The following is a 15,228-nucleotide window of genomic DNA, read 5'->3' as shown; positions in this document are numbered from 1 at the left end:
ATAAATAAGGATGAAATATCATATATCATAAAATCATCAAGTCAAACATAAAATTGGTGTCTAACACTCATAAATATATAATATAATACAAAAACAAACTCAAAGCCATTCTCCAATGTGCTTGAGACCCTTAGCCCTAGTGTGACTCTCATGCTTGGGCCTAGGCATAGGTTTGGTTAGTGGATCTGCAATGTTGTCATCAGTATGCACCTTACACATCCTAATATCACCCATAGTGATGATGTGTCGAATAAGGTGATACTTTCTCATAACGTGTCTGGATTTGGAGCTCGAACTCGGTTCCTTTGCCTGAGCTATGGCACCATTGTTGTCACAATAGATATCGATAGACATTGAAATGCTAAGAACAACATTGAGTTCATCTAGGTACTTCCTCATCCAAACGGCCTCCTTTGCTGCTTCACTAGCAGCAATGTACTCAGCCTCTGTTGTAGAATCTGCTATAGTACCTTGCTTGGAGCTCTTCCAGCTCACAGCTCCTCCGTTAAGGATAAAGACATAACCCGGTTGAGATTCAAAGCCATCTCGGTCAGTCTGAAAGCTTGCATCAGTATAGCCTTGTACGATCAATTTTTCATCTCCCCCATATACTAAGAAATCATCCTTTGTTCTTCTTAAGTACTTCAGGATATTCTTATCTGCACTCCAGTGTGCTTCTCCAGGACTTGATTGGTATCTGCTACACATGCTCAAAGCATATGCAACATCTGGACGTGTACATACCATGGTATACATGATAGATCCTATAGCAGAAGCATATGGGATCTTGTTCATCTTCTCAAGCTCAGCAGGTGTTTTAGGACACTACGTCTTGCTGAGATATACACCTTGTTGAATGGGTAAAAATCCTTTCTTGGAATCTTGCATCTTGAATCTATTAAGAATCTTATCAATATAAGTTCCTTGACTTAATCCAAGAAGCCTCTTAGATCTATCTCTATAGATCTTAATTCTAAGTATGTACTCGGCCTTTCCTAAGTCTTTCATTGAGAAACATTTCTTCAGCCATTCCTTTACGGACTCTAGCATCGGAATGTCATTCCCAATAAGTAGTATGTCATCCACATACAAGACTAAAAAGGCTGCATTACTCCCACTAAACTTCTTGTAAACACAAGGATCCTCTTCGTATGTAATGAATTTAAACTCTTTGATCTTTTCATCAAATCGAAAGTTCCAACTCCTGGATGCTTGCTTAAGTCCATAAATGGACTTCTTAAGGTTGCATACCTTCCCAGCATGATTTGGATCTTCAAAACCTTCAGGTTGTGTCATGTACACATCATCTTCCAAAAAACCATTTAGAAAAGCGGTTTTGACATCCATTTGCCATATCTCATAGTCATAATATGCAGCAATAGCTAGGATTATCCTAATGGATCTAATCATGACAACTGGTGAAAATGTCTCGTCATAGTCTATACCATGAATTTGTCTAAAACCTTTGGCAACTAGTCTTTCCTTGTAAACAGATGCATTTCCATCCTTGTCATTTTTTAGTTTGAAAATCCATTTGCTTCCTATGGGTTTTACCCCATTTGGCAAATCTATCAAGTCCCATACTTGATTTTCAAACATCGAATCCATTTCAGACCTCATGGCGTCAATCCATTTATTGGAGTCTGGACCCGTCACTGCTTGCTTATAGGTCGAAGGCTCACTATGTTCTAGCATAAGAACATCAAAGCTTACATTTAAGATGAAATCATCATAACGTCTTGGTTGTACCCTTGGCCTTTCCGATCTACGAGTGGGTTCAACTTGTTCAACAACTAAATCCGGAACATGATCTACAACTGTTTGTAGATCCTCTTGTTCTGGTTCTTGGATGTTCTGAGGCCCTGAGCCTTCAAAAGTAATCATCTCTGCATCGACATCATCCATGTCATTTTGTTGTTGAGTTTGTTGCTCTTCATCATCTTGAAATGTTTCAAGATGAATATTTCTCCCACTTGACTTGTTGGAAAGGAACTCTCTTTCCAAAAAGACACTATCCCTTGCAACAAACACCTTTTGCTGAGTTGGATTGTAGAAGTAATATCCAAAACTTCCTTTTGAATACCCTATAAAAAAGCATTTATCTGATTTTGGGGAAAGCTTCTCTGTTTGTAAATGCTTTACATAAGCTTCACATCCCCATATTTTCAGAAAAGACAACTTTGGAACATTTCCAGTCCATATCTCATATGGAGTTTTGTTTACAGTTCTTGACGGATTCCTATTTAGTGTAAGTACAACGGTAGTGAGGGCATATCCCCAGAAGGATACCGGAAGATTAACAAAACTCATCATTGATTGGACTATGTCTAACAAAGTCTTGTTTCTCCTTTCAGACACACCATTTAGCTGAGGTGTTCCTGGGGTAGACAACTGTGTGACTATCCCACATTTTTTCAAATGATGATCAAATTCGTGGCTCAAGTACTCACCACCACGATCAGATCGAATTGCTTTTATTTTCTTGCCACTTTGAGTCTCTATTTCGTTTTGAAATTCCTTGAAATTTTCAAAGGACTCTGATTTATGTGACATAAGGTAAATATACCCATATATACTCATGTCATCAGTAAATGTGATGAAGTATCTATAGCCACCTCTAGCTTCAGTGCTCATTGGACCACATACCATCAGTATGTATTACGCCCAGTAGTTCAGTAGCCCTTTCAAACGTTCCTTTGAAAGGTGACCTTGTCATCTTGCCCATCAGACATGATTCACTTGTATCAATGGATTCAAAATCCATGTCTTTTAGAAGCCCATCTCTGTGGATCTTCTTCATGCGATTCGCACTAATGTGACCCAATCGACAATGCCATAGGTAGGCCTCACTCAAACTATTTAATTTTTGTCTTTTGTTATTTATGTTATACAATTCTGATTTGAGATCCAATACAAAGAGTCCATTACTCATTGGAGCAGTCGCATAGAAAATATCATTCTTAAAAACATAAATATTTCCATTTTTAATGCTAAATTCAAAACCTTCAGAATGTAATACAGTAACCGAAACAAGGTTCATAGTATTGCAAGGAACATAATAACAATTATTCAGTTCTAATATTAAACCAGAAGGTAAAGATAGACTTAAATCTCCTACGGTAAGTGCAGCAACACTTGCTCCATTTCCAATGCGCAAGTCTATCTCTCCTTTCTTCACTTGTCTTTTATTTTTAAGTCTCTGCACATATGAAATAATGTGAGTACCACATGCAGTATCTAATACCCAAGTAGGACCATTATTTAATGTGAGAACATCGGTTGTCATAATCTCAATAACATAAATATACCTGAAGTGGAACTCACAGTCACGTTCTTCTTGTCTTCTAGGTACTTGAGATAATTTCTTTTCTAGTGTCCCTTGGCCTTGCAGTAAAAACAATCATGATCAGCAGCCATCTCTGGCTTCTCACCACCCTTGGGTTTGGCAACTTGTTTGCCTTTCCCTTAGTTATTGTTCTTTTTCTTAGCCACCTTCTTAAACCCTTCCCATTGTTGATATTTAGAACTTCCTTCTTCTTGTCATCAATAATATTGCCTTCAACATTTTTAAGCATGTTATGGAGCTCATTTAGATCATTCTTTAGACCATTCATATGGTATTGCATTCTAAATGGTGCAAAACCATCATGTAAGGATCTAAGAATAATATTAGTGGCCAACTCTTGGTCATATGGGGTCCCCAGATTTTCCATCCTCTTGAAAAGCCCAGTCAGGCTAATCACATGAGGACTCACTGGTTTTCCCTTCACAAGCTTGCTATCAAGTATAGCCTTGTGAGTCTCATATCGCTCTATCCTTGCCTGATCCTGAAACAGCGTTTTCAGTTCAGTTATGATAGTATAAGCATCAGAATGCAAAAACCTCTTTTGCAATTCAGGCTCCATTGCAGCTAGCATGAGGCAAGTAACAGGTAATGCTTCAGTTTTCACCCGAGTTGATGTTGCCTTCTCCTCATCTGATGAGGTTCCGGTCACAGTAGGGATAGGGGTAGTTAGGATGTCCTCACGTCCCTCAGACCTGAGAATAATTCTTAGATTCCTTTCCCAATCAAGGAAGTTCATTTCATTGAGCTTGTTTTTCTCAACAATTGAGCGCAGAGAGAATTTCAAATTATCGTTCGACATATTCTACAGAATATAAATGACATACAAATCAGTTTATGTTTTGAAATTTGCAAAATACTTATAATTGAACAATTTAAAATAAGTGAATGCACATTTTATTCAAGTTTTTATAGTCCCTTATGAATAAAATGATTCCAAAATCCCATTACAGACAATCCCCAACGTACTTTTGCACTTCCTTAGGTCTTGTGTGTTCAAGGTAAGTAACAATTACTAATTATAACTTCTTATAATTCTTGGTTGATGATCCACATCCAATGTAGGATTCATCCCCATGCCTCAAGATCCAAAACTTTGCCTTTTGGTCTCTTGTTGGGTACAACCGTATCAAGGTTTATGAATCCCCGTATAGATTCATCCTTAGGAGCCTAAGGTTGAGGAAAGACACCCTTGCTTTTACGAAACTTATCCAACCAAAACCATAAACTTCATGGGTCATGACACGGAAAGGCATTGCCCCAATTTTCTTTAGGAACTTAAGTTTTGATTGTCTTTTATTTATTAGTGAAAAATATTATAAATAAAAACAATGCAATGAAAATTGTGATCCTAGTATGGACCCTAAGATGCAAAAAAAAATATATAAAGAACTAAACTTCTTTGGTCTCTATGCTTGCACCCTTCATGGATCTCCATCCTTGAACTTCATGGTTCTTATTTGTATTACATAATTATTTATAATAATCAAATTATCAAAATAAATTACAAAATACATAACGATACGTAGATCATGTTATAAGAAAACATAACGATGCTCAGAGCGTATTTCAGGGCCATACTAAAAAAAATATTAATCTTTAATAAGTGGGATTTCCTAACTTTTAGAAAACAAATATATCATATTTATTTGATCCAAATATTTATATAATCCAATTAAAATAAATATTTCTTTTATTTTCTTAAAGATAGTTTTACATCTTAATCTATGTAAAATTATATCATCGATATAGATCCCATCAAAATTAACAGTTAATTTATTGATCCTTTCAATATATGCAACATTGCGCTTTGAACCACTGTCGGTTAATTAGATGTTCGTAGCGGAATAATTTATAGATCTAATCTAAACATCTAATCATATGATCATGCATAATTGATAGAATCATGATATATAGTTTATAGAAATATACCTTTGATGCGTGAACCGGATCAGATCTGGTAGTAATGAATAATCGAGAGCCCCACGTGTTGCTCCTCTACTTGGTCCACACGAGCCCGACTAGATCTCTTTACTTTCGAATGCTAGGACGAAAAAGACAATGGGGAAGCAATCCAATTGCTAGATTAAAAGATGATTTCTTCCTCTTGGAGTTCTCACCGTAATATAGCAAAAGCCGTTTTAAAAGAGGAACAATTCTCTCTCTATTCACTTACGTTTTCTTGCAAATAAGTGAATCCTTTTGTATTAAATAAAATTCCATAATTAACCATTAATTATATATTATTTTATTTCACAAATAAATAATATTTCTTATTATTAATAATATTTAATAAGTATTAATTATATATTATTTTATTTCACAATCTTAACTCCATAATTAACCATTAATTATATATTATTTTATTTCACAATCTTAACTCCATAATTAACCATTAATTATATATTATTTTATTTCACAAATAAATAATATTTCTTATTATTAATAATATCTAATATGTATTAATTATATATTATTTTATTTCACAAATAAATAATATTTCTTATTATAAATAATATCTAATATGTATTAATAATTAACCATATTTCTCGTTTATTTAGTCGGTCAACTTTTAGTGTGTGACCTCATAGGACCCGATTATAATAGTTATAGATTTAACCCCATTAATCGTATTTGACTTCTAGCAAAGCACTACGACTCCTAAAATAATCGGATTAAATTATATCTGTTAATTTGTCCTATCCAAGTTTAGTCATTGCACATTAAATTAAATGACACAATTCCTCCAAAAGGGAATCACCAAGAAATTTACGAGAGCCTCGTCATCAATCAAAACTGTCTAATTTGTCCAGTGAAGTTCAAAGGAAACAAGAGGGTAATTTGGAGATTTAAAATGATTTATAAGGTTTTGAGGTTTCAATGTGTTCATCAGATTTGTGTAAGAATCAAGATGCAATGTTGATGAAATGGTAGATCGGTAATGTTAACATGGTTCTTTAATCCTTTTTATTATTCTCATATGTCAATTTCTAAGTTTGGTTGGAGGAATTTGTTCAAGTTGCAATGGGTCCTGATGTTGTTGTTGCATTGTTGATGCTTATGAACTGATCATGGTAGGTTTGTTCTTCTAATCCTATTAGATATTATTTGAGAATTGGTTAAGACTTAAGAGGTATGAGTTATGATCATTTTATTTTAGTTGGTTTGTTGCTGTGTGGATAAGAGCATGTAGGTCATTGTGTAAATACAACACAAAAGAAAAAAATAAAGGAAAAGACAATCATCTAGAGTATCAAACTCAAGCTCTATTGGCAACTCATTGTTCAATCTGCTCGTGCATGAGGATATATGCTCGTGCATGAGGATATATTTAGTTGTTGGTTGATTTTGTATTTTCGAATTACTTGCATTTTGAGACCCTTTAATATATACTAAAAATTCTAAAATGGATAATTAAATATTTTCGAGCAATAATATAAAAGAAAAATAGCTTAAGGCCTTGTTTGAAATATATTATTTTTTCCTAATTTTGATCTATCTCATTTTTTCCAGGTACTATTAAGATCACGCATCATCTACATGTATTCATATCGATTTACGTATTTATTTTCTCATACCATGATGACAATCTAGACACATGTCCTAGGAACAGATTGATACAAACCTTTAGTCCCTATGTTTGGATTTATCTTAAGATGCATGTACTAAGATAGATTAAATAAACGAAGGGTAAAAGAAATATTTTGTGTAAAATGGTCAAAAGTTTATAATAGAGACCGTTCATTTGATATCAAAAAGGTTTATGACTCAATCAAAGGGAAATTGATGTTGTTAAAGCATGATTATTTTAACTTATTTAAAATAAGTTAGAATAAAAGAAATGAAGCAAAAATTGACCGTTAACAAGGTCAGGGGCCATAAAATGTTCAAGGATGTTAGAAATAATTATTTTGAAAACAAGCTTGGGCTCTTCTTCCTCGTGAACTTCATCCAGTGATGGCAAAGCCTTAGGCCAATAACTTCATGAGTGATGCTCCAATTCAGACAACTCCGGGAGGTTCATCCTCGTAGCGGTTTATTTCCTAGAGATTCCAATACATAAACATCGACGATGTATGGATCTCTTTCTTCAACGACGAACGCAAGATACAACTCTGATGATGAGTAGTGGACATCATTGAGGTTTGTCGACACGTCAAGTTAATTAATTATGTGAGAGGCTCCTTCACCTCGTCGCGCTAGCTATGGTGAATGATGTACGAAATCAAACTCAAGAAAATCATTATCAGCGTCTTCCTTTGCCTATTAATATTTCAGCAATGACGGATTTTTCTCACAGAGTTTATTTCATCTCGACCTTAAATCAGATGACTTCATCACGCTTCGATCTGTGTTTTCTCTAGAGAGCAAGAGCATCTGTGAATCATGAATTCACAACCTCCGTCTTCAATCAGCAACGATGAGCTCGTGAGAGAAAATTTTAACCTAACCTAGTTCTTTCTCTAGACTAACCACACATATCTCTAACTTAGCTAGATTCTATCAGGAAGGGGTAACCCAATCAATCAAACTATCCATCACATAGAAATATCATTAACTATAATGTTTATTATTTTACATTTTTCTCTAATATTTTTTATTGTGTGTAATTAATTTTCATTAATCAAATAATTTGATACTCTTAAAAAAAAGGTAAATATGGTATATATTATATAGAAGGTTGAAAAAGAAAAGTGAATAAGAGAAGGAGCACTACATTCTACCAATAAGTAAGCATATCACAAAAGTGATAAAAAGATAAAAAGGAAATGTATAGATAGATTGATAGATCGATCATAGATAGATAGAGAGATAGATAGGTCTTTATATAGTAATTAGGTTCATGCATGATAATATATATATTTATTCAAGGAGAAGATGAAATAACTTAGACATTTTTTCGTTGGTTGATGGGTTCCTTTTGTGCATTGAAGTAAATAGTTGCAACCGGAACCCCAAGCATAGGTGATGAGAGAAAGCTCTAGTGTTGAAGTGGGCCCTGGTTATGATATTTGGCTTCTCAATAGTTTGGTCAACATATTTGGACTGTCTAAATAGTATTAGAATATAACGGTGAATTCCAACAGGCTGGGCATGGCTCCATGTATGGCACTATCTCTTTTCCTGCATTTTTAGTTTACTCATAGTTCAGTAGGTGAGTGTAAGAATTCATTTTTTTAAGGTTATGAGTTTGAATCTTCCCACCTGGTACTCAATTCTTAGTTAGCTAATTACATTTTAAGGTTACCCAACACGAAATTAACACACCTTGACCAGAATTGGTACCTCCGAGAATGTTGGTCACAATCCTAAAAGGATAAAATGAAACATTAGTATACATAAAAATTGTTGAACTCTTCTTACTATAATGATTCAACCCTTGGCGAATCAATGAGATTGAATCCTCATTGATTACGGACCCCTCTTCTCGAGGGGACAAAACAATCATTTGAAACAAAAAAAAAAATTTTTACTGGTTTTCCCTCACTCCTGTGAGAGGAAAATGAATCCCACCAGGCGTTTGATATACCCAAAAGATTCTATCACATTTTTATATGGGTTTGTAAGACTTAATATATTATTACCCATTACTATTGTTGCTCCTTTAATGTTTAATGTATTTTGATTGTAGAAATATGTAATTAGCAATGCTTATTAAAAAAAATCTTAATGGAATAATTGTTAAATAAAATCTTTAAATAAGATGTTCAAGACTTAAAGCTTGTTTGATCTTTGATTATTTGAGAATTTTTTTTTAAATTTTGTCTAACAAATCTTGTTTGCTATAAAATGTAAATTATTTGAGTTTTTAATTCGTTTAATTACTAAAATATATTTTTTAATATTTAAAATTAATATAAAATAAAATATTAATATTTAATATTTTTAGTTAATCAAATAAGTGATTTAATATTTATAATAATAATGTAATGATATGTAGAGAATTTCTAAAAAAGATTTGTGTTGAAATTATTTTATAAATTTCTTTACGGGATTATTGCACGGGATGAAAATAAATAATTAATTTATAAAATGGTGTCGTATTAACCAAATTTTAAAATAATTAAATTAAGAATTATTTAAATAAAAAATATAAATATAAATAATTAGACAAATTAAATAAATCAAACCAAATAAATAATTAAAAAATATATATTTTGGTTATATTATTGATTTATTTATTTTATAAGAATATGAAGGAATCAAACATGACTTAACTTAAATGCTAATCATGAGGTGGTGCAAGCTATTGATGGAGATGGAGGGACCAATTCCAATACTACCCACCTTTCAAATAATTTTTCACAAAATACCCACATTTTTATTGCAATTCCTATTCTCAAATTAACCGTCTCTCTTTTTAAATTATTAATTAACATTTTAATTACACATCTTCCACACTATTCCACTAATTACTTTATTTTATATAAATATATATTTAAAATTAATAATACATATATTAAATAAAATATATTACATAAATATTAAAATAATATATATTTTATTTTTACTTAATTTTATAAATATAATATATATAATTAAAAATAAACATTATAAATTAAATAATTCAAATAAATATTATAATCTAAAATAAAATACATTATATACACCTTTAATATTATATATTAAAATAAAATAAAATATATTATATTATATTATATAAATATTAAAATAACACATATATTAAAATAACACATATATTTTATTTTTACTTAATTTTATAAATATAATATATATATATAATTAAAACTAAACCCACTAAATTAAATAATTAAAATAAATATTATAAACTAAACTAAAATACATTAATTATCATATGGAGAATAACCTCCTACCTTCATTGTGTAATTCCAAAGGTTGCAATATACAAATTAATTTGTACACATTATCCAATAGAACCATTTACACCTTAATGAGTATTACATTGTATTTGTTACATGAAATTAAATTTTACATTCTCCCACTTGGTTCATTTGTATAATATTTATCTTAAAAAAAGACAAATATAGGAATTATGGTGTAACGCCAAAAATCGACTCTTCTATAGAAGAATTTCGTTACTCGATAGTCGCGTCCCATAATTCACCTTCCTCTCGAGTGAAAAGAGGAACCAAAATAGTAGGTTTGGCTAGAGTGCATTTAAAAACATCGATTTAGACTGTTTTGATTTTTGTAGATTCATCACCGGAAAGAATAATATTTTACGTGTTCAAACAATTTTAGAAATTATGTTCTTCGTTCGGTGCTTGGTTACACGCAGGGATGAATCTAGGTAGGGGCTCGAGTGGGCTGAAGCCCATCCCGATTTTTTTTTTTTACATTTAAAATATGACATTACCCCCTAATTTTAAAAAAAATCAATAGAATTCACTATTTTATTTATTTAATTATTAAAAAAAATGGTAAAACTTACATTTATTTACCCATTTTATCCAAAATTTTCTCGTTTCTTACTTTAGCCCACCCTAAAATTTGTTTAAGCACACCTTACCACCGAATCCTGGGTCCGTCCCTGGTTACACGTGATAAATGGGTACCGCGCCATGTTTCACATGCCTCTCACTTGACAATTTTTACTTTATACTTTTGACCATTTAAAATAATATTATTCATCACCTTATTGTTGGAATTTAGACTATGTAGATTATTTCAACTAGCATTTAGCCCGTGCATCTGCACAAGTAATAATATAAAAAACCATGAAAAAAATTACGGATAACATTTTTAATTTTATTTTTAACTGTTTTAAGTTTATGGGTGGGTCAACCCACAATCCGACCTAAGTATCCATTACTCAACATCATTATATATTAGTTAGTTAAAAAGTTGAACTTATATTAATATTAAAACGTCCCGCGTTTATCAAATTTGGTGTTGAATTTAAAATATAAAATCTTTGTAGCCTAGTTGGTTAAAGAGTTGTACTTATTTTGTTAGGTTACAAGTTCGAAACATATCTCTAGCATTTTAAATTTTATTTTTAACCGTTTTAATTTTTAAAATGGGTCAACCCACAATCCGACCCAAATATCCAAATTAACCACAGCTCTCGACCCGGCAATCCGGACACTTAAAAAATTAAGCATCATTATATATATATAGATTAGTTAGTTAAAAGTTGAACTTATATTAATATTAAAACGTCCCGCATTTATCAAATTTGGTGTTGAATTTAAAATATAAAGTCCTTGTAGCCTAGTTGGTTAAAGAGTTGTACTTGTTTTTGTTAGGTTGCAAGTTTGAAAAATACTTCTAGCATTTTTAATTTTATTTTTAACCATTTTAAATTAAAAAATGGGTCAACCCACAATCCGACCCAAGTATACAAATTAACCACAACTTTCGACCTGGCAATCTGGACACTTTAAAAATAAAGCATCATTATATATATATTAGTTAGTTAAAAAGTTGAACTTATATTAATATTAAAACGTCCCGCGTTTATCAAATTTGGTGTTGAATTTAAAATATAAAGTCTTTGAAGCTTAGTTGGTTAAAGAGTTTTACTTGTTTTGTTAGGTTGCAAGTTCGAAACATACCTTTAACATTTTTAATTTTATTTTTAACCGTTTTAAATTTAAAAACGGATCAACCCACAATCCGACCCAAGTATCTAAATTAACCACAGCTCTCGACCCAGAAATCCGGACACTTTAAAAATTAAGCATCATTATATATATATAGATTAGTTAGTTAAAAATAAGAACTTATATTAATATTAAAACGTCCCGCGTTTATCAAATTTGGTGTTGAATTTAAAATATAAAGTCTTTGTAGCCTAGTTGGTTAAATAGTTGTACTTGTTTTGTTAGATTGCAAGTTCGAAACATACTTTTAGCATTTTTAATTTTATTTTTAACCGTTTTAAATTTAAAAACGGGACAACCCACATTCCGACCCAAGTATCCAAATTAACCACAGCTCTCGACCCGGCAATCCGGACACTTTAAAAATTAAGCATCATTATATATATATATATAGATTAGTTAGTTAAAAAGTTGAACTTATATTAATATTAAAACGTCCCACGTTTATCTAATTTGGTGTTGAATATAAAATATAAAGCCTTTTTAACTTAGTTGGTTAAAGAGTTGTACTTGTTTTGTTTGGTGCAAGTTCGAAACATACCTCTAACATTTTTAATTTTATTTTTAACCGTTTTAAATTTAAAAACGGGTCAACCCACAATCCGACCCAAGTATCCAAATTAACCACAACTCTCGACCCGGCAATCCGGACACTTTAAGAATTAAGCATCATTATATATATATATAGATTAGTTAGTTAAAAAGTTGAACTTATATTAATATTAAAACGTCCCGCGTTTATCAAATTTTGTGTTGAATTTAAAATATAATTTCTTTGTAGCCTAGTTGGTTAAATAGTTGTACTTGTTTTGTTAGATTGCAAATTCGAAACATACTTTTAGCATTTTTAATTTTATTTTTAACCGTTTTAAATTTAAAAACAGGTCAACCCACATTCCGACCCAAGTATCCAAATTAACCACAGCTCTCGACCCAGAAATCCAGACACTTTAAAAATTAAGCATCATTATATATATATATAGATTAGTTAGTTAAAAAGTTAAACTTATATTAATATTAAAACGTCCCGCGTTTATCAAATTTGGTGTTGAATTTAAAATATAAAGTGTTTGTAGCCTAGTTGGTTAAAGAGTTGTACTCGTTTTTGTTAGGTTGCAAGTTCGAAACATACCTCTAGTATTTTTAATTTTATTTTTAACCGTTTTAAATTTAAAAACGGGTCAACCCACAATCCGACCCAAGAATTCAAATTAACCACAGCTCTCGACCCTGCGATCCGGACACTTTAAAAATTAAGCATCATTATATATATATAGATTAGTTAGTTAAAAATGTGAACTTATATTAATATTAAAACGTCCCGCGTTTATCATATTTGGTGTTGAATTTAAAATATAAAGTCTTTGTAGCCTAGTTGGTTAAAGAGTTGTACTTGTTTTGTTAGGTTGCAATTTCAAAACATACGTTTAGTATTTTTAATTTTATTTTTACCCGTTTTAAATTTAAAAACGGGTCAACCCACAATCCGACCCAAGTATCCAAATTAACCACAGCTCTCGACGAGACAATCCAGACACTTTAAAAATTAAGCATCATTATATATATATATATATAGATTAGTTAGTTAAAAAGTAGAACTTATATTAATATTAAAACGTCCCGCGTTTATCAAATTTGGTGTTGGATTTAAAATATAAAGTCTTTGTAGCCTAGTTGGTTAAAAAGTTGTACTTGTTTTGTTAGGTTGCAATTTCGAAACATACTTCTAGCATTTTTAATTTTATTTTTAACCGTTTTAAATTAAAAAATGTGTCAACCCACAATCCGATTCAAGTATCCAAATTAACCACAGCTTTCGACCTGGCAATCCGGACACTTTAAAAATTAAGCATCATTATATATATATAGATTAGTTAGTTAAAAAGTTGAACTTATATTAATATTAAAATGTCCCGCATTTATCAGATTTGGTGTTGATTTAAAAATATAAAACTTTGAAGCCTAGTTGGTTAAAGAGTTATACTTGTTTTGTTAGGTTGCAAGTTCGAAACATACCTCTATCATTTTTAATTTTATTTTTAACCATTTTAAATTTAAAAACGGGTCAACCCACAATCCGACCCAAGTATCCAAATTAACCACAACTCTCGACCCGACAATCCGGACACTTTAAAAATTAAGCATCATTATATATATAGATTAGTTAGTTAAAAACTTGAACTTATATTAATATTAAAACGTCCCGCGTTTATCAAATTTGGTGTTGAATTTAAAATATAAAGTCTTTGAAGCCTAGTTGATTAAAGAGTTATACTTGTTTTGTTAGGTTGCAAGTTCGAAACATACCTTTAACATTTTTAATTTTATTTTTAACCGTTTTAAATTTAAAAACGGGTCAACCCACAATCCGACCCAAGTATCAAATTAACCACAGCTCTCGACTCGGCAATCCTGACACTTTAAAAATTAAGCATCATTATATATATATAGATTAGTTAGTTAAAAAGTTGAACTTATATTAATATTAAAACGTCCCGCGTTTATCAAATTTGGTGTTGAATTTAAAATATATAGTGTTTGTAGCGTAGTTGGTTAAAGAGTTGTACTTGTTTTTGTTAGGTTACAAGTTCGAAACATACCTCTAGCATTTTTAATTTTATTTTTAACCGTTTTAAATTTAAAAACGGGTCAACCCACAATCCGACCCAAGAATCTAAATTAACCACAGCTCTCGACCCGACAATCCGGACACTTTAAAAATTAAGCATCATTATATATATATATAGATTAGTTAGTTAAAAGTTGAATTTATATTAATATTAAAATATCCTGCATTTATCAAATTTGGTGTTGAATTTAAAGTATAAAGTGTTTGTAGCATAGTTGGTTAAAGAGTTGTACTTGTTTTTGTTAGGTTGCAAGTTCGAAACATACCTCTAGCATTTTTAATTTTATTTTTAACCGTTTTAAATTTAAAAACGGGTCAACCCACAATCCGACCCAAGAATCCAAATTAACCACAGCTCTCGACCCGACAATCCGGACACTTTAAAAATTAAGCATCATTATATATATATAGATTAGTTAGTTAAAAAGTTGAACTTATATTAATATTAAAATATCCTGCATTTATCAAATTTGGTGTTGAATTTAAAATATAAAGTCTTTGTAGCTTAGTTGGTTAAAGAGTTGTACTTGTTTTGTTAGGTTGCAATTTCGAAACATAATTCTAGCATTTTTAATTTTATTTTTAACCGTCTTAAATTAAAAAATGGGTCAACCCACAATCCGACCCAAGTATCCAAATTAACCACAACTTTCGACCTGGCAATCCGG

The 15,228-nt window shown here is 31.1% G+C and overlaps 1 protein-coding gene across 1 annotated transcript; it reads right to left on the bottom strand.

Moving 5' to 3' along the window:
* Nucleotides 1-3,344: 3,344 nt before the first annotated feature.
* On the bottom strand, nt 3,345-4,082 carry LOC124924886. The gene has a single exon (XM_047464874.1). The coding sequence runs from the start codon at nt 4,080-4,082 to the stop codon at nt 3,345-3,347; it is 738 nt and encodes a 245-aa protein (XP_047320830.1).
* Between the last annotated feature and the right edge of the window lie 11,146 nt (nt 4,083-15,228).

Source organism: Impatiens glandulifera, chromosome 1 (genome assembly GCF_907164915.1).
Source record: "Impatiens glandulifera chromosome 1, dImpGla2.1, whole genome shotgun sequence".
Classification (NCBI taxonomy): Eukaryota; Viridiplantae; Streptophyta; class Magnoliopsida; order Ericales; family Balsaminaceae; genus Impatiens; species Impatiens glandulifera.
The sequence above is the reverse complement of the archived record's forward strand: the minus strand, read 5'-3'. Positions and strand labels throughout refer to the sequence as shown.

Bases quoted from the DNA above. Each gene is read 5' to 3' on its own strand.
- LOC124924886 (XM_047464874.1), bottom strand. From the start codon at position 4,082: ATGAACTTCCTTGATTGGGAAAGGAATCTAAGAATTATTCTCAGGTCT.